A 21,336-nucleotide genomic window follows, 5' to 3' on the forward strand; every position below is an offset into this window, starting at 1 on the left:
TTCATTTTATAGTTTAGATGGTTATGGGACTTTGGTGGTTTTCCTGGTCTTTAGTATTATTAAATCCATTATAGCAAAACTAATTTGGAGTATCTGAATTTTCTGGTTGTTGAGAGATTTTGCAAATGAGGGATTATATTTTACAGTAAATGGACATTATAATCCAATAAATACAGAAATAAGCACACAGTATGAGCATCTATGTGATTCAAGTTTCATTTTCTAAAGAGCTAACTAGGATGCAAGTAACACTGTTACTAAAGAACTGGCTCTAATGCAGCCATAGTCCCCAAAAGCAGGATGACATTTAGTTTGTGTTTTTCTTGCACTGATAAACATAATACAACTTCAGCCTGACCAATGTCATTCATTAGCATGACGTGAAAGCCTAGCAATGGTCACCTAATTTAGTAACTGCAAAGAGAAACAAGTTGGTGAACGAGGTCCTGGAAGGTCAAGGGAAAAGGAAACAGTTCACCTGGTCCTGAAAGGTCAAGGGAAAAGGGAACGCATGGCCATGTCCAGCCCTATTAGTCACAACAGTATACCTATAGGGGATGTGCTGTTGAGTATAAAGATTAAAATTTTCTTGGACCAAAGATTTATCAGCAGCCACATCCTATAAAATTATAGATGATGAAATAATTAATAGTACCCATAAATAAATTTACAAATCTTTCCTTGGCTTAAAACTCCCATTTTCTTTTCAGAGAATAGTGTTTTGACAAAAATAGGTAAATTCTTAGGATGACAGAATTGCCCCCCGCTAAGGGCTCAGCCAGGATTCCATCATTCCCCTCTGACCAAATGGCACCACAACCAACATTGTCATTATTGGATATTTTTTATTAGAGGTTAAGCTTCCCAATGAGAGAGAACTTACCTTCTACTTTGTATTCTTGTTGCCTGTTGGGGGCCAACTTTTAGCAGAAAGCGGCTATCAGCTTTGCAGCCATCTTGAGCCATATACCCTGACATGAGACTTGGATTACAATAGCCTACAACAGCTGAGAACACTCCGATAATCTTGGTTTAGATACCTTGAGATTAAAGATGCGTGAGATTAAAGGTGTGTGAGATTAAAGGTGTGTGACTTAAGAGTATGACTTAGAAGTATAGAGATCAGAGTTAGAGACAAGACCTAAGGGCATGATTAAAGGTGTAACTTAGAGGCGTGGCTTAGAAGTGAGACATATAAAAGGCAGAGACAGAACAGATCAGAATTCAGAAGACTGAAATCAGACTATAGAAGATAGAACCAGACATCAGACTATAGAGGGAGAATCAGACAGGAGACACTTAGAGGAAGAGAGACTGAAGAATAAACGGGATTGAATCACACCCTGTCTGGTCTCCATTCTTTGAGTCTGCCCTCACCCTCGCTCTTGCTGAACCCCGACCTGCAGACCGGAGCAGCAGCTTGGGCCGGGATACAGTGGCCGCCCAAACGTGGGTCGGCCCAGGCCTCAACATTTTGCCTGGGCTGCGACATTTATTTTGGCCGCCCCAACGTGGGGCTAGTGTGGACCCCAACAGTTGCCTACTGTGTGCTTTGCATTTAAAGACTTAAAGCAATGGCTTACTTTGCTCCTTACAACGATGACATTCTAGTCTCTGATTATGGGCCATCACTGGATGGGCATGTGCTTGGGATATTGAAAGATGTTATAAGAAGGTTCCTGGGTTGTCCATTTATATTCATACGCCACAGAAAGGACAGCAAAAGATGAGAGAAACAACTCTACCCATGCCAAGCTGAGGGAACCAACGAGTTTAATTGGGGTCACTTATAAATAACAGCTTAAATGTGGAGTTCTTTGTGGGGATCTTGAAAATTTACAAACACCTAGACCATGGAGGAAGTTTCTCTTTTCCTCACAGCAACTGTTAAGCTTCTATACATCCTTAGGAAGTGGAGGGGACGCTAGATCCTCATGACTCTAGTGACCCTTGGCCCGCTTATGTTCAAGTTGTCACCACCACTCTGACTTAAGATGGCAACGGTCATGAGTGTCTGGAAGAAATGTCTACACAACGGATGTGTGCTCCTATTTCTCTTTCTTTCTTGCTATATCCTCCTTTTTGATTCAATTCTACAAGTTTTTTTTTTTTTTTTTTTTTTTTTTTTTTTTTTTTTTTAAAGGCAGCTCTATTTAAACAGGTTTTATTTTTATTCAAATGGACTGGGCCATGCTATAGCAGTTAACAAACATTCCCCAGCAGACATGCCCACAGGCCAACTTGAGCTTGGAAATTTCTTAATTGAGACTCCATTCTCAGACAAATCTTGGTGGTGTTAAGTTGCAGACAAAGTTAACTAGGACACATCGATTGATTTTTAAAGAATGAAATAATCATAAATATCACAACTGAATTGGGAAAGAGGCATTGCTCTTAGTTCCTTTATTATGCATTTTAAACTTTTCTTCTCCAGTCCACATGACAAAATCAATATTCCTTAAATATAAAAAAAAAATCTACGTATGTGTATGATACACAGATATGAAAAAAATCTCAAAGCAATATTCTTATGCCTAAGGAATAACCCATTGACAGTAAAAGTGCTGGTCATAATCCAATAAATGAACTTGGTGAGTCCTACTTATTTGAACCCTTACTTGAAAAATCACTGAAAATTTCTGTTTTATAATAAACCCTGCAGGAAACTCTGGTGGTTAGAGTAGACAGTGGACCTTTCACAGTGTAGAATCACCTGGAAAAGGAGTCTTAATGTAACTGTCAACAATTTGCCTGTGGGTATGTCTCTGAAGATTGTATTAGCTATATTAACAGATATGAGAAGACCCTGCCTAAATTGGGTGTCACCTCACTCTAGACAGGGAATCCTAAACTTTTTAAAAGTGAACAAGCATGCATTTATTCTCTCTGACTGAAAATATGGCTAACTGCTTCAAGTTTCCATTGTTTTGGTTTCCCAATAGTGATAGAGTGTACCCTAGAATTGTGACCCAAGTAAATTATTTTTCCTTTAAGTTGGTTTTGCCAGGTTTTTCTTGGACAGGAATTAACTTCTTAGTTCCCTTGTAGTCTTTTTGACAACTTGAGATTGTTACATCATCTTTGATTATTTTTTTACAGAAAAATTTTACCGTGTGCCTGTTCTTCATTAAAGGATACATTGTTACCAGAAACTCATGGAATGGTGAGACTGAACCTCCCTAGTTGTTTCTGGCTGTTTCTTCAATTATCAAAAAGTGAAATTGACCAGAATGGCTCTTGAAAGCTCATAAGAAATTGAGATCATGTCAGCAGGCAGTAGGATGACAGTGTGGCATCATGTTGGTGAAATCTGTGGCTAGCCATTTTCACAAAAGAGGAATTTAAAGAACACCATGCCCTTTATTCCTAAAGTTAAAACATGTCCATAGAATGTGTAATGCAAAAATGCATCATTTGGACTATCTGAAGTTGCTCCTGAAGTATGTGTGTTTTTTGGTCCCACAAAGTACCTCTATGTTTTTTGCCTGTAACCTATTCTCTTCTGTAATACATTCAATTTCCAATATGCATTTGCATTATATTATTAATGTAATAGTAGGTGTTCAGTTTATGTAAATCTAGTTCCATGTTTTCTTTCTTAATATGATGCCAGATTTTGAAATTATAACCCGAGAAATTATATGAATGCAAAGAAAACTCATTGCATTATAGTGAGTAATTACATTTTGAGGCTATTACAGTGAGTAATATCTAGGTAGAAGAAAAATGCCAGTCAACAACGCACTTAATCAAAATGAGACTGTTTTTCTAGGTTCGGCTAACCTACCAATGCTGACATTTTAAACCCAAAGACTCAGCATCTAATGAACCAGAATCTAGCAAATTAATTGTCCCATCAACATTTTCAAACTGAAAATGAAAGTCTTACAATTCTGATGTGTGATACTATTGCTACAGCTAAATATTTCTGTTGGAAGTGGAGTATCTTTTTTCTGTATCTATTAATAGTAGTTTTACCTATAATTCTGCCCTGTTCTCCAGTGCGTAGTTGGTAATGCATAGAGGTTTTGCTGTGTCTCAGGAGTTGAGGGTTATGAGACAGTGCTGACATTCAGGAGACAAAGTTCAGTGGTTATGCACCCTGTATCCTACAAGGCATTCTCCCCACATTCAAAGGTTGGAATTATATAGTCTGAAATGGGCTTAATACAGATAGCTGTGGCCATTCTATTAATTGCAAATAATGTCAGAGGGCTGGCTTATAAAGTAAGATTATCAATAAATGTATTGAGTCATACTGTTTTTGAGACTGTTATTACATTTATATGATGAAGACTGATAGATAGGCACAACTGCATTAGAAAGCAATTGGTAATGTAAGTTAAATAATAATGTCATGTGATATCTGACAGCAGTGATCCAATTGTAAAGCATTCTACTCATCAGATGAGAAATTGTAAAATATTCGAATTAATTTTAGTAGCCTACACATGATTGAATATTGGCAGATTCTTATGATAAAATAATAAAATAAGTTTCTTGGTTTTTTATTTACTTGAATATTGGCATTATTAAAAAAGCAAAATATTGCTAAAGAAAAGATTATTTAAATATATTAAATAATACTATGTATGTAAAAGAGAAATTATGTAAATTAGGTAATATGCTTTGCCTTCAGCCAAACAGAAGAACATTGGTCTCAGAGTTTCTGTTTTTAAATATTATCTGTTTGGTTTTTAAGTACATATGTACTTTTCAGAGAAAAAAAGTTACTTTATTTTGAATTTTGCAATCCCAAATATGAGCCAGAGAAAGATACCCTGAAAAATGCAGTTGTTTTTCATGTTATCATTAATGGTATATGCTTATGTTTAATAATTGAGGTATCATAGTCATATCTTTATAATTATAGGCATGTGTTTGTCTTCACAGAATGTGTTCTTAGACCACACATTGTTATGCAGTGCTCTCATTATGTGAAGACTGTAGTGTTTCAGAAACACTCTATAGCAAGCTGTCTCTGGGTCATGTCACTTTATGGATCGTCTCTGTATATCTGTTGAAATGTGCACGGACATAATTCAGCACTTCTCTGGTAAACCTGCTTTCTTCAATTTCATCCTGACTCCCCAACATGCTAGCATGTGAAATTATTTCTCTGATACTCATGCTACTACAACAGAAAACACTAATATTCAGCACTTGGAAGCAGTTTCCTGAAGAAAAAGGCTGTTATCACCTCCCAGTTTATAATGTAGAAGTCCTGTTTATCATCTGGTCTCCGCTCATCCAGATGTGGATGGCTGTTTATTTTTGAGATGGCTGGAAACTTTAGAGCCTACTTAAAATGCAAAGTTGACAGACAATCTAAGCATATTCTTCATTGCTTATTTAATTGTTTTTATAATAAAGTTAACAGGTTTGAGTGAGAAACCTCTGCGTCTAAATGAATAATTTCCGCTCTAATATGATCAGCAGAGAATCTGGTTTAGGAAAACACACTCTTTGAATGAAATCGACAGTTCTGTAAATCAAGTTTATTACCATAACAGTCATAGTATGCTAAAAATTTATTTTCTAAACCATATAAACAAACAGCAGATGGGGAATTGCTTCTAGACCAGACTCTTCCAAGCCCTTAAACTGAAACTGGTCTCAGAGTCAATATTTTTCAGAAGCTGTCTTATTTCCTTTTCAAGGACATTGGGAGCACAACTACCCAATATGCTCAATCAGTAATCTTGAGGGGTCTCAAACACTTACTCCAAGTGTGAAGATTAGAGAAATCAGGCCTGCTTCATATCTCTGCATGGTTTGTGAAGAAGGGAGCAGTCTGGTGCCTGAAGTGACGGATGTACTTTATAGAACTGACTAATTCCTGTAATTTATGCTGTGAAGGCAAATGGTGTGAAGACAAATACATGCAATGGCTCTGAACGATAGTCATGTTCCAACTCTAGATGGTGTTGTTTTCAAGTAACAACTTAAAAATATAAATTAATATAGAATATTATGTTCATTGTATCAAAACTGATTTGTGCAGCCATTTAAGTCATTTCTTGAAAATGATTTCTCTCTGAAAGGATTCACGGGGAAATATTATCATGACACTTTCTAGTTTCAAAAGTACTCTACAATTTTCTAATAGCTCTTTATTGAATGATAGCCTGGCTTATTATCATATTTCATCAGAAAGAGATAAATTCTATGCATACTGGTGAAAATGAAAAATTTTGCTTCTCTGGGCTAATTTACTTAACTCTTCTGAATTACCATAACTAACTGCAAACAAATCAACCTGATTTTTTTTATATAAATGTTTTAATTAATGTAAGTACTATGGCAATGTTTAAAGATTAGAAAAAGGAAGGAATATAACTTACTGTTCAAAAAACAGACATAGCTATTTGTTGATTCTTAAGTCTATTTTCCTTTTAATTATAATTTTTCAAAAATACTTTTAAAATAAAAACTTGTAAATAAAAAAAAAATCACATACCCAAATTAACCAGTTGCAAAGTCTTGATATCTCATCGAACTACAATTAGAGGAGCCATTTTTTTTTTAAAAAGCTGTGGAATTTCATATTGGATATTTTATTTTCATTATCAAATAATTTGATTGCAATTATCCACCAACAAAAATTAAAAATCCACGAGAGAGTTAGAACTAGAAAAACCATTAGTTTTATATCCTCTTTCATAGCTTGTGTTTATTTCCTGCATTTGATTCTTCTACATCCCTAATATTTACTTTCATTTACTATGTTTTGTACACACACAACATAAATACATACATATGCATACACACACACATTATTGGCTGGATTCCATGTATACAGGAGAACATACATTTTTAAAGATTGTATAACAATATTTAAGTCAACCCATCTTCCTGCATTTTTTGAGTGTTGAATAGTAAGCCCTTTTTTTTTAGGTCTATCACATTTACTTTGTCCATTGATCTGTTGATGGACAACTAGGTTGATTCCAACTTTGTATTATATTGAAAAAAAAAAAGGCAGCAATAGACACGATAAAGGGGTGCAAATATCTCTATGGTAGGGTATGGAGTTATCTGAGTATAAGCCCAGGAGTGAAATAGCTGGTCATATGGTAAGTTTATCTTTAATTTTTTGAAAAATCTCCAAACGGATTCCCATATGGCTGTATTGATTTGCAACACCATCAACAGGGACTGATGGGTTCTTTTCTTTTCACATCCTCTTCAACATCTGCTATCAGATTTATTGACAACAGCCTTTGGGAGTGAGGTGAGGTGGTATCTCAAGGTAATAGTAATTTGCATTTTCCTTATTGGCCAGTGAGACTGAACACCTTTAAAAATAGTTATTGGCCATTTGCGTTCCTCTGCTTGGAAGCTCTGTATTTAGTTCACTCACCCATTTGTTGATTGATAGTGCCTTTTTTAGAAGAAACAAAAAGAGGGGGTAATACAGTAATTTGTCTGTATTCATCAAGCAAGTAAGCAGAGTTAGGATCTTCGTTATCTTCAGTATTCTGCCTGTTAACTAGTAAAGGTTGCATGCAAGGACATTTTGGGATTCCCATCTATAATGTCTTGCTACTTGGGGAGTCTTAAAGACAGGCAGAGTGCAGAAGAAATTAGCAAATGGCCTTTGAGAGCTTTAAATTTTTAAAAATAAAATAGATCAAAAGTTTCTGAGGCTAAGTAGTTTTAGGTTGAAATCACATTCTAAAAATGCACCTGAATCAGTTTCACTGCCCTTGAAAGAGAAATTCACGTCATGTTCTTTGAAACCTCAAGTCACACTGAAGGATCAGTGTTGCTATTGGTTGTCTTAGAAACTAGTCTATACCCTTTCTTAGCTTGAAAACACATTCTGGAATTCAAAAGCAAATAGCTCTTGCAAGGCTAAAAACCAAGCTCAAGGCCAAATGCTTCAAAAATTTCTTGTCTCCTATCATTCGCCCTGCAATAAAATGGAAAATAATTTTGATTACCCAGACTCTGGGGCTTTCTTCTGACAGCTCAACCTGCAATTGGTCAGAAAGCTCGAATTCTGGTCTGAGGACTAGTTCACAAGACCATTTCCAGGGCTTTTAATCAGTGTGGCGTTCTCATTGGGGAACAGGATGTTGCTCACTTGAATTCTTTCCACAGGGGAAGAAACAATTTTCTAGGCCCATTTCCCTGAGAATTGCTTAGATCAAGGCTGAGTTGTTTAAAGTAAATTGTTGATAAGATTGTGGGAACGCTAAGATCTTTGTTTCTAGAGGCCTGAGATTAAAAAAAAAATCAAATAAAAAAGGAGGAGGGAAAAGGCCGACATTTCAAAGTCTGTGTTCAAAAGAGCAGCCCCCTTGTGAACTGGATTGTACATTTGAAATCATATTTTTATTAGATGCCAGATGACCCCAAGGGCATTTCAAAACATGATACCAAGCAATCCAGCCCTGGGTTCTGATTTACATGGCCTCTTGTGCCTCTAAAAGCATTTGATGAGTTAATGATCAAAGGCCTGAGGAAGAGCTGATGGCAGAGAGTAAGGAGAAACAGCAGCAACCTCTCTATGACAAACAGACAGAGCAACTGAAGGCCACCTCCGCTAATGAAATGGAAGGAGAGGCCATCTTTCACTGTTGCCACATTGTGTCAAGCAACAAGGCTCACCACCAAAAGTAACTGGGAAAATACCAAACAGATGAAAACATTCTTTTGCAAATGAGCTTGTAAACAGAAAGGGAGCTTTAAATCAATGAGCACTAATGAGGATAGGATTGTTTCAACCGAAAGCTGAGAGATTGGTCCACCTGGGGCACAATATTCTGGTTAATTCTTACAGCGGGAGGGCAGAGAAGTGGCGTTTTAGTGTTCAGTGACAGTAAGTCAGACCTCTGGTGCCTGCCACAGTTTTGGACGTTACTGTTTTGAAAGTTACTGTTTTCTCATACATTGATAGGCTGTGTTTTGCAACCTTGTTTTGTTTTCCTTTCTTACCTTAATTTTCTTTTTCTTTGTTTACTTTAATTATCCTGCTTGTGCAAAGTGAATCTACTACATGTATCCTGTTAGTGAACTCAGACTCTCTGGGTAATGAAGCCCTAAATCAGAGAGGGCTATAAGCAGGACGAATTCACTGTCTTGTGGTCAGAGGTGACCAAGCAAGGTCCACATATCACTATCACACACATTAACCAAGCCCAACTTCTTTACTCAGATAAAGAATGACCCTTGCTATGTATTATGAGTCCCATATGCCCTACTTCCATACGTCAGTTATGTACCATAGTTCACAGATTAACTAAGCCGCTGGGCTGCTGGGCTGCTGTGCAAGACCTCCTTATTTCCTGGGCAGTCTTAAAAGTAGGACACACCTTGCCTTAATCTGCAAGGTGGAAACTCTCCTTCAGAGTGCTCTTGTTCCACCATATTGCCTATTGTTAATTTTCATAAATCTCTCATCTAAAAGATGATTTGGCTCAACGGTTCTTCCTTGAACATCCCCTATACTTTCTTCCTAAAATCCAACATATTCATTTAGGGAACAAGGCATATAAGAGAACCAATTTGGTTCACAGTGGAAGGGGTGGGGAACAAAGCAGCATGGCTACCCCAGCAGGGTCCTGGTGACTTGTCTTCTTATTCTGTCATATTGGCATAGCAACACCAAAGGACTAAGACTCATTCCTCTGTTCTTGGTCTAGGTGCAGCAGACATTTCTGGTTTTCCTTGTACCTCTCATGCCTCTGAAGACTTTTTTTTTTATTGTTTCTCGAGACTTTTAAAAGTTAAATTTCTCAAGAATGGATCCTTAGCCTAGTGTTCTGCCTATTCTCCATTTTCACTGGCTCCTATATTTCAGTTGCCATTTGCCATTTGGATGCATCTTATTCTACAATTCTCTCTGTACTTCTTTGCCCAGCTCACTTCAACTCATGCATACCTAGCATCTGCTAATTACTCAGGATTCAGTTCAAATGCATTGAAAATGTTACTTCATCATAGAAGTCTTGTCATAATGTTTGTCTTTTTCACACCGAACAAAATACATCATGAAAGCAAAGAATGTGCTTGTCTTAGTCACTATTTTATTGGGGGAGGGGTTGTAGGCATGTAGAGAGTTGTCTGTTGAATAAATGTATATAAAGAAATGAATGAACATGAGTAAGACCAGTACAGGGAAGACTGTGAGTTATCAGAGGGAGTCTAGATTTATATAACAGGTGACATTGCAGGTTATAAAGTATGTTCATACTTCACATTAGCTTTTTTAATGATGAGATTCTCATGAAGAACAATATTAGGTCTCATCAACTTAGATCATAACTAAATGCACACATCAATCTATTGATACAGCTATCAGAGTGTCTCAGTGGAAGTACCTAGATATGAATACCTCCAGACTTCAAGAAAAGACAGCAAGATAGAACAGGTGGCAGATGGACCAACTGGTCTAAAATACTGCAACTTTTCTATCAATGCATGACACAGAGCAATTTGCATAGCTGGATGGGCCATATGTAAAGTGGCTTTGGCTATAGGCTGTTTTCTTTTTGGTCTTCTGCTTTTAGAAGTGATTGAGAGCTTATATAAAAAAAAAAAAAAGAATGAATTGAATTGGTAAGGCTTTCTCTTGAGTCAATCTAGAAAACTAAGTTTTCATTCACCATGTTTGCAGGCAGTACCGCGAAGATGTCCGCAGAACAGAGAATGCTCTTGAATGTTTACAATGGGATGAAGCCAAATGGAGAAAAACAATATGGAAAACATGTCAGTGTCAGGAAAACACAAAGGCAGTTAGGAGCACATGTTAGATCGGCTTGGTTGGTTTTCTTTTTCTTTCTCTATCTTGCCATGTGACTTTTATAAAAAGGAAAAGTGTGAAACATTTTAATAAAAAAAATACAGCTTATTATAAATAAAAACAGCATTACATTTTTTGCCCACTCTTTGCTCTCAAACTGAGAATATAATGATGGCTAATGTGAGCCATGTTAAGAGTATAATTTTTGCTGTAAAAGTTTTATGGTAAGATAAGTTGAATGTATATGTGCACTATATATGAATTAGGGTATTTATTTAGGAAAAAGGAGTTCTTTTGCCTCTGAGTATAATGTTTATAAGCAAATACATTGATAATATGCTAACTATAAAACATATTACTTAATAAACAGATTCGTCTGTCAGAAAGACTTAAAATAATGAAATAAAACATTTACTTTTATATTTATGGACAACTGTGATTTTAAAAGACAAGCGTTACACATGGAGAGAGGTAGGATACTCAAAATCATATGACAATAATTGCCATAACATATTCTTAAAAAGTATGGGGTGAAAACAACCACTGACTTATATATCAGTTTTCCTTCAAACTACAAGTTATTCCCTAGTTTTGTAAAATGTGTTTTGTGTCAGCTCTGCACATTATATAGTACAATGTAAACTCATATTAAGTAAAGTTAAAATGCTTTTTATTCAGTAAATAAGTGTCCTTACAGCAAAAAATGATATGGACACATGCGACTTTATATTCTAAGTGATGGCCAGTGATCCTTAATTTTGATATAATCTTTGTGGCCATAACTCATATTTTCCAAAGCAAAGTCTTTAGTCAAGATTATCAGCAATTTAAAAAAGTTGAACATGCCATAAATGTAAAATTTCTATCAAAAATAAATTAAGACGTATCATGGGATAGGCAGAAGACATGTATCTTTCAGTAAAAGAGGTTTTGCGAACCTTTCAATACGGTGTTTCTTTCAAGCCAATTTTCCTGGACTGCTTGTCTGATCTATGTGCTTGGTGTGGGCTTTCTAAGAATAGCATGCACAGTTGGGGCAATCAGTCTGCCACTGAGTGTTATGCTAAGAAGTAATGAGTTCCTCGCCTCTGAGTTTTAAGTGTCCCAAAGGAATGAGTTATTAAGTCACTCCTGTTTTATTTCTCCTTCCCCAAATAAGAATAGACATAGAGAAATACTCATTTTACATGGGAAAGTAACATGATCATTTTAATGGGGATTTAAAAAATATTAGCCTTAAATTTCATGACTTTTGCAAAATCAAAGGGGACCTTTGAAAACAATACAGTTTACACAGTGGAACTTAATCACCACCTCAGCTGTGCCTGCGCTGGGCTTTGTGGTCTATATAGATATGTAAAGGCATTAACAGAATCATCCAGGGAATATAAACCAATTACAGGATGTTACTAGTTTCCACCGCACAGGTGAACCTTTAAAAGTTCCTTAAATAGCGTGTGAATGTAAAATGTATTCAGAGGGAAGAAAATCAGTGGAAGAAAGAGGCAATAGTAGTGACACGGATGCTGAAGCTTGCCCGTGCAGGTAAAAAGCTTACCCTGTGGAAACTTATAGTTAGCTTCCTGCAAGTTACGGACATCTGATTAAGGGATGGCTGCAACTTCAGACACCATCTGTTCTTAGCACTATATAAAGTGTTAACAATGTAAAAGGCATCACAACAGCTACTCTACAATTGTTTTCGAACAATTTCAAGGAATAAACTTATTATCGTTCTCTTTAGAATTCAGATCGAGGTTTATTTATTTTTGAATAAAACTATTTACACTTTCTAAGTAATGATTAACGTTAAAGAGTATTAAGAATACGTTCACTTGGTCTTAGTAATTTCAGCCAATTTAAGACAGATGTATCCTGAATGAAATCTGCTGAGACAGTGTGTCTTCCGAGGCAGCTTATCAATCAGCAGGGCATCTGAACAGTGTTCTATTCATCTGCCTTTATCAGATTAAATATCTGATCTAATCAGAGGACTCTATAACCAAGTTTGGTCCAGTGAATAGTTGATTTATTTGGTAACTAATCTGACTAGTGATCCCTTCTGATTGTTGACCCAAACTACAGCTTATTAAATCAATAATTCCCATCAAATCTAAGGTTATTGATTATTCAGTGAATAATTTAATCCAAATTTGACCAATTTACCACCTATAAAAGAGTAACTTCTGTGAGATGATAGATTGGCTAATTAGATTAATTACTATGATCAGTTCCTAACTGATACCTATATCAAATCATGTTGTATACTTCAAAGACTGTGTTTGTTTCATGATGTCCAAAAATAGGCTAGCAAAACTACTGGTCAAATAAACATATTGAGAAGTATCTTGATGAGGATAGCCATTTAATTATTTCTTTGTTTCTTAACCATAACTGTTTGGCCAAGCTGTTAATGTTTTATAAAAAGATATCTATGAGTATTTTCTAGCCTAAGTATAAGTTAATGATATACTCTATAAACACAACTTTATCTTCTATGAGATTAATAACTCCTTATTCATGTAAAATATTTTATAATATATATACAATAATTAATATCTGTTTTCAGAGTCATTTGTCAAATTATGTTTTCAAAAATTACTTCAACAAGGTCATCCACCTCTGTAGCTCTTTGCAATTTACAAAGATTGTTTTTTCCATAAGGTCATCAATTAAATTGCAACATTAGCTACCACTTTAAAGAAGTGCTAACTGAGGCCATGAGAAAAGTGTTGGGAGTGGTGCACAAGTGTGATAAGCAGGAGCAAAGGCCTCTCATCTTTGTTCAGATTCATATTACAGTGTGACAAACTATGGCCAAATTGTCTATAACTGCCTGAATTTAGTTTTAGTATACTTGTTTCCTCACTCCCTAGAAGTGCAGTGTAAGGAAGTGAATCCATGAATGGTCAGAATTCATAAATCCTCACATGCTTACTCCTACAAAGTCAATGGATCCTGAGCAGAGTCACTCACAGTCACTTCTCCATCACTGATAATTAAGGCTAAGAAAACATATGTTTATGAATATTCATATATATATATGTATATGAATGCAGCTACACTATGTTCTGTAAGTCTAAAGTGGCTGCTCATATTTTTAGGTTGGCCATCAGTCATCTTATTTACACACCTGTATGTATTCAAGAGGTTAACATGAAGTATAATTCTTAATATATTACTTCTAGTTCCAATGTTATTTCCATGGATTCTTAGAGCAAAATATTTTATTTCTTTAGAGTTTTAGGTCACTACAAATTTGGTAATCAAATTTTGGCATGAGCTATGGACTTAACACTAAAGGTTATCTATTTAATCCTTTTGTTGCCCTATAGAATATGCAATGTCAGTTTGTACTGAGTGAAAGAGGAGAAGATTATGAAGACCACTGGTTTTTTTTTTTTTCAATGCAACTAATGTTTTCAAAATTACATTTCAAAAGAATCTTGAATATAACAAATCTTTGCCAAAAAGCTTTGGCAAATTTTTTTTTTTTTTACAGCAAGTCATTCTTGTAAAAAAATTTACATTTAGCATCTAATATCATCAGAAGGTATTTTAAATCTGACAATTATATATTTTATTGTAATTGTGTACACCAAATTTTAAACTATCACTTACCTGCTTGAGTTGATCTTCACAAAGGATTTCATGTTGAAAAGAGTCATATTAAGTAAGCAGGGTGTAACAAGTACATTGTTTGCTTAATTTTTCTTTTAAGTAATCAGATTTTTACTGCCAGAGCACTTGACATGAATTCCAAATATTTGGTATTATTTTATCAAAGTCAGTTTTTATCAAGATGAAGCAAGTCCCCCAAACAAATCTCACTTACTTTGCTTTAGCTTCTGCATCCTCATATGCTTTGTTAGAAACATCGTCCAGTCCTCCAATCAAATGCTTGAAAGAGCTGTCAGAGGAAAACCAGAGTGATCATGTTAAGTCCTTTGTAAAGTGGAAATGATGTCAACCAGTCATTAATAGTGAAGTGATTTAAAGCCATCATTTAAAAAGTAAATCCACACAATCTAGGTAGATTGCTGAAAACACACCAGACAGCAGAATCCCATCTGATTGGGTGATAAACACTATGAGGTCAGAGGCCTCTTCTATCTGGTCTACCTCTGTAGTTAATACCTAATCACATTTGGCACCCATGTCTGGCAAAATCAGATATTGAGCCTACTGGGTGAAATAAAATATAGACTATGCTAATTGTGAGTCAATTTCTTATCAAGCTGATATAACAACAAAACCTGCCAATAAAGGAATTCCAAGTCTGTCAGTTAACTAGGATTAATTTTTATTATTTTCAATGGAAACTGTAAAACGCAAACTGTAGCTGCATCTCCAATGAAAAGACAACAAATAAAAATAAGAGCAAAGAAAAATAAACTCATTTGAGAGAGTGAGAATAAGTTGACTCTGGGATGAAGTAGAAAGGTTAATTACTTAAAGCCCATCCATTCAATATCTACTGTCTATCTAGAACCATCTTTAGATTTATTTTATATAATGAAGTATCCTGTATCATATGCTTAAAATATAAAATGTTATAGAAAACAGAACCCAGTGAATACACACATAGTAGAATTACCCTTGAAATAAACCGAATACAAACAGATACAGAAACTCCTTTATACATGATATTTTGGCAACCACTGGTATAGACTGGATAACAAAGAGAAAGTCCAATAAGCCTGTCCAGACTTCCACATAATAACCAGAACCTCACAGTCTCATGTGGTTCTGGTGGTGCCTCATTGGAGGTAACCATTTACTTTGGCCAGGTCCTTGGCAATAGCTCGTCTCTGGTGCCTACTTACTTTCTTCTGCCTAATCCAGCTGCTACAATATTCTGTCTGTGTACACAGAACCAGGCAACTGTGGGCCAAACCCTCTGAAATAGTGTGCTAAAATGAATCTTTCCTCTCTGCAGTTTTTTTTTGGTCAAGTATTTGACCACAGTAACAAGATGCCATGAATATGCCAGGCATTGTTCAGTGTGACAAGTACTGTACAGTGATGTTGTTAGTATCACATCCATTTTATTGGTGTGCTTAAGATAGTCAGAAGCTCACCCTGAATCTTAACACCTAGTAACTGTGATGTACTATAGGAACAAAGTGAGCATTCTCCTTCCCATTAACAAAAAAAAAAATCAATGCTACAACCCCTATCCAAAACACCATGCTTAGCAGACAGCGATGAAAAAATTTAGTGCTGTATAGGCTTTTAATGGGGAGTTTTAAGGAATTATGTAGAGTTATACAGTTTATACCTTTATAATTTTTGTATATGTATGTTTTTGTGTGGTTGTATGTGTACAGAGGCTGATGCCAAGGGTCATCTTTCTCTAGTGTTATATATCGAGGTGGGATCTCTCCTTAAAGATAAAACTTGACTTGTTTCTTCTAGCTAGCCAGTTTGCTCTGAGGACTCCCTGTATCTTCTTTGACCACGGTGATTCCAGATGGCCTTCTTTGCCAGCCCTGGATCTGTGTAGGGAGCTGAATGACAGTTCTCACACTTGTATGCTGATCACTTTACCTTCCTTGTGTTCTCCCCTGTTCCATCTGTATGATTCCTTTTGGAAGTGCTGAGAGTTGAATCCAGGGTCTCTTAAATTCTAGACAAGCTGTATAATGCTGAATCACACCCGCAGTCTTTTCATAATCTTAATCTCTAAATGACATGTATTTTGTGCACCAAATAATGAGTAGTGCATTCAGTCTGTGAACCACAGTAGAAAATCTAATGATTTAGAATTTAAAGTTCCTTGACTGCTTTCATTTTTAATTACTTTTTGCAAAAACTATAAAGAAGACTAGGGCAACAGAGGACAGCTGTTATCTCAGATCCCTGGTGGTGATCCATCTGGGAGGCTGGGTCACTTCTATGCTGTGCTAAATATGGTCAGGCTGATAGACAAAAGGAGACAAAGAGGAAATTCTGAGACACAGGCCCAGGAAATTAAGAAACGTATTCCAAAATATGAAGTTTAATATAATGAACTTATTAATTCAAGCTGAATAATAAGCAAGTCTAAAATTTCTCAAAAATGTTATCAATAAAGTAAATGATAACTGTAATCTCTATTATTGAAGAAAATGCTCAAATGTGATTTGAAACATTTTCCCTTTACTTGGTTCTATTTTTTTCATTTGTGTTCTTGTTAATACTATATTATAACTTTTATTTATTTTTTTTTACCTTGAATGCCTATAATTTTTGTTAGTTACATTCTAAGGAAGCTAGAACCAGGGAACAGAAACCTTTACTCAAATAACATCATAAAATGTCAGCTTTTCTTTTTTATTCTTTCTTGTTATTGAAATATATGGTTTTTTTCACATTATATTTTTTTCACATAATATGTCTTGTTTAGAGTCCTTCCTCCATCTATTCCTCCCACTTCCTTGCCACCTCTACTCTCATCTGGATCTAGTCCCTTTCTGTCTTTCATGAGAAAACAAATAGGCTTCTAAATATTTATTAGGGTCTTATGGCATGACTTGACTAATAAAAAGACCTCTGTCATCAATGCTCTATTCTAAAGATCTTAGTAAGATATTCTGGCAACCTTACTAACTGAATGAGTAGAACCCACAAAACATTTATCAGCTATAAAAACAAGGAACTACAGATAAATTATTAAAAATCCTTAAACTCATAGTCACATGTAATTTATATTTTAGTGTTGCAAAATAAAATAGCCAATTGCATATATATGCTGATTCAATTTCAGAGGAAAGCGGGAAGCTATTATTATGTGAAAATCTTTACCTCAGGCTATCTCAACAGCAAACCTCAGTGAATTCACATAATTGCCCATACACTTTTATGTTAATTTTTCTGAGAAGAGAATCTAGTTTTAACAAGTTAAGCAGAGGCTGGAAAGATGGCTCTGTGGTTAAGAACACTGGCTGCTCTCCCAGAGGATTTGAATTTGATTCTTAGCACCCACATATTAGCTCACAATCATTTGTAATTCCAGTTTTGGGGGAGGAGGGGGTCTGATACCCTATCCATGCCTCAGGCACTGCACACAATGACATATAGACATATGTGCAGTCAAAGCACACATACATATAAAATAAAAATAAATCAATCATTTTAAAATGTCAAGGCAGGATTCTCTTTTATTCCATTTATCTATCTATCTATCTATCTATCTATCTATCTATCTATCTATTCATTCACTCACTCATTCACTTTACTTCTCAATCAAAGCCTCCCCTCCTCCCAATTCCCCTTCAAGCAGTCCTTAACCCCTCCCCTTCTCTTCTGAGAAGAAGGTCCCTCCTGGAGAGCCAACCCAACCTGACACCTCAAGTCACTGCAGGACTAAGTATTTCCTCTCCCACTAAGGCCAAGCAAGACATTTTAGTTGGGGGGGGGGGAGGACAGGATCCACAGACAGATAAGTAAGTTCCTGATCCAGTTGTTGAGGACCCCCCATGAAGACCAAGCCATACTCTTTAAGGTGACTGATTTTAATGGTGTTATTTAAATACAGATTCACAAATGCAGAGACACAGAAGAGTAAGTCTGAAGTGTCCTGTGTGTTTAATATTGGTAGTTTAAATGTGGTTGCAAGGTGCAGAGGGAAATGAATCCAGAAGGGGAAGGGAGAAAGAACAAAGGTGACGGAGGCAGATGGAAGGTGGGGCAGGAAGAAAGGGAAAGAGACAGAGAAAGAAAATAATAACCCTTTCCTATTGAGAATGTTAACATTCGTAGACATTTTTCTTAAGAGGCTTCAGCTGAAAGGCTGCTGCTCCTCACTCTAGGAAAAGTGTCTGTTTGGGGACATTATGGTGATTGACTCAGTGGGTAATAATTTCAGTTATTAAGATGTTTTCAGTATTACACCAAAACATCTTTCTGAAAGGAGCTGATTACTCAGTGGTATGTCTAAAATGTGTATAATTTTGTTCTTCGATTGCAACGTGATGATACTCTTGTCAAAAGAGAAATGGGCTTTAAAACTCTGAGGAAGACAGAAGTCCAAACTGACGGACTCCAAGTCTCAAGGATTGACATGTCACCAACAAAAGAAAGCATCCACACACATTCTACAGTTTATAAAGCACTTTTTATAAGTCATGTATGCATTTAAACCTAACATATTCATGTTAGCTGACTAAATCCTTGTGTTTGACTATATTCCTATTTTGACACAATGTTTAATAATCATGAGTAGGTAATTAGACTCTGTGGGTTAAAAAAAGATAAAAATAATAAAAATAAAACCAATTAAGCAGATTCTGTCAAATTCAAAATAGGGAATGCGAGAGGTATCTGACTATGACATCTGTCACTCCATTGGATTACTGGGGTTGATGCAGCTGGTCTGGCTCCTTACGTTGGTGTCTCCTTCCTCCCTCAGAGTCTTATATTTGTTTCTCTCAATGTTGTGAACTCTATGGCAGGTGGGTGGAAGAGAATGATGTTGCCCAAGGATGATCCTCCCAGACCAGAGAAGGAATATCCTTCAGTCAAGGGTATACGAGTAGCTGTACTCCTGTGCTAAAAACTCCAAATAAGTTCTCGAATTCCAAATATGGTTACAAAATTAATAACTTATGTAAAGCAGGTTTGTTTTCTTGATTATGTCTTTATATAAGGCAATGATCTATTCTAAACAATTTAATTATGATACAGAGAATAAATGAAAAATTTTAAATAAAAATTGGATTTTTTTGAGTTTTTAATTGACATATATACATAAATTATATATCTTTATATGTATAGTATGTATCTATCTAATAATTATTTTATTTTTCCATTAATTTATACATTTACTTTAAATCCCAATTGCTACCCCCTCCTCCTGTCACCACTCTCACAATCCCTCCCACCTCCCCTTCTCTTCTGAGAGGGTGGAAGCCTTTTTTGGTTATTCCCCAACCCTGGCATATCAAGTCTCTTTTTGGCTAATATCCACTTATAGGTGAGGATATACCATGCATGATTTTTGGGTCTGGGTTACCTCACTCAGTACGATATTTTCTAGTTCCATCCATTTTCCTGCAAAATTCATAATGTCCTTTTTTTTTTTTTTTTAAATAGCTGAGTAGTATTCTGTTGTGTAAATGAACTGCATTTTCTGTATCCATTCCTCAATTGAGGAGTTTCTGGGTGTTTCCAGTTTCCAGCTGTTGTGAATAAAGCTGCTATGATCAAAGTGGAAAATGTGTCCTTGTGGTATGGTACAACTTTTGGATATATGCAAAGGAATGGTATAGCTGGGTCTTCAGTTAGAACTTTTTCCAATTTTCTGAGGAACCACCAGATTGATTTCCAGAGTGGTTGTACAAGTTTTCATTTCCACCAGCAATGCAGAAGTACTCCCCTTGTTTCATATCCTTGCCAACATGTGCTGTCACCTGAGGTTTTGACCTCAGCCATTCTGATTGTTTTAAGGTGGAATCTCAGGGTCGTTTTGATTTGCATTTCCCTGACCACTAAGAACTTTGTACATTTCTTTAAGTGCTTCTCAGCCATTCAAGATTCCTCTGTTGTGAATTCTCTGTTTATTTCTATACCCCATATGTTTTGATTGGGTTGTTTGGTTTTTTGATGGTTAGCTTCTTGAGTTCTTTATATATTTTGGATATTAGCCCTCTATTGGTTGTGGGACTAGTAAAGATTTTTTCCCAATCTGTAGGTTGTCAATGTGTCCTATTGACTATGTCCTTTGCCTTACAGAAGCTTTCTAGTTTCACAAGGTTCCATTATTAATTCTGATCTTAGAGCCTGAGCTATTGAAGTTCTGTTTAGGAAATTGCCCTTTGTGCAAATAATTTCAAGGCTCTTCCCCACTTACTCTTCTATTAGATTCAGTGTATCTGGTTTTATGTTGAGGCCCTTGATCCACTTGGACTTGAGCTTTGTGCAAGGTGACAAATAAGGATCTATTTTCATTTTTTTTCTACATACAGACTGCCAGTTAGACCAGAACTATTTATTGAAGATGCTTTCTTTTTTCCATTGTATATTTTTGGCTTCCCTCCCAGCCTATTTATCATTTGTATAAAGGAGGGCTCCTGATTTTTTTACAGTTAATTTTGTATTCAGCCATTTTGCTGAAGGTGTTTATTAGTTGTAGGAATTCTTTGGTAGAGTTCTGGGGGTCACTTATGTATACTATCATATCATCTGTGAAAAACAGTTCTTTGAATTCTTCCTTTCCAATTGAATACTTTTGATCTCTTTTAGTTGTCTTATTGCTCCAACTAAAACTTCAAGTACTATATTGAAGAGATACAGAATGGAAAAACCTTGCCTTGTCCCTGATTTTAGTGGAACTTCTTTAAGGTTCTCTCCATTTAATTTGATGTTAGTTATTGGCTTGATGAATATTGCCTTTATTATATCTAGGTGTGTGCCTTGTGTCTCTGATCTCTTCCAGACTTTTAACATGAAGGTGTGTTGGATTTTGTCAAAGGCCTCTTTAGCATCTAATGTGATAGTCATATTGTTCTTTTCTTTCAATTTCTTTACATGGCAGATTACATTAATGATTTTTCATATATTGAGCCGTCCTTTCATCTCTGTGTTGAAGCCTACTTGATCCTGGT

The 21,336-nt window shown here is 35.8% G+C and overlaps 1 protein-coding gene across 2 annotated transcripts in view; it reads right to left on the minus strand.

The window, feature by feature from the left end:
• Positions 1–21,336, minus strand: part of Prkg1 (protein kinase cGMP-dependent 1) — a 1,132,342-nt gene that overhangs the window by 98,124 nt on the left and 1,012,882 nt on the right. For both annotated transcript variants that reach the window (XM_034518638.2, XM_034518571.2), the window contains exon 9: positions 14,586–14,660. In XM_034518638.2, the coding sequence (XP_034374529.1) occupies positions 14,586–14,660 (75 nt within the window). The remainder of the gene's footprint in view (positions 1–14,585; positions 14,661–21,336) is intronic.

Source organism: Arvicanthis niloticus, chromosome 1, assembly GCF_011762505.2.
Source record: "Arvicanthis niloticus isolate mArvNil1 chromosome 1, mArvNil1.pat.X, whole genome shotgun sequence".
Lineage (NCBI taxonomy): Eukaryota > Metazoa > Chordata > Mammalia > Rodentia > Muridae > Arvicanthis > Arvicanthis niloticus.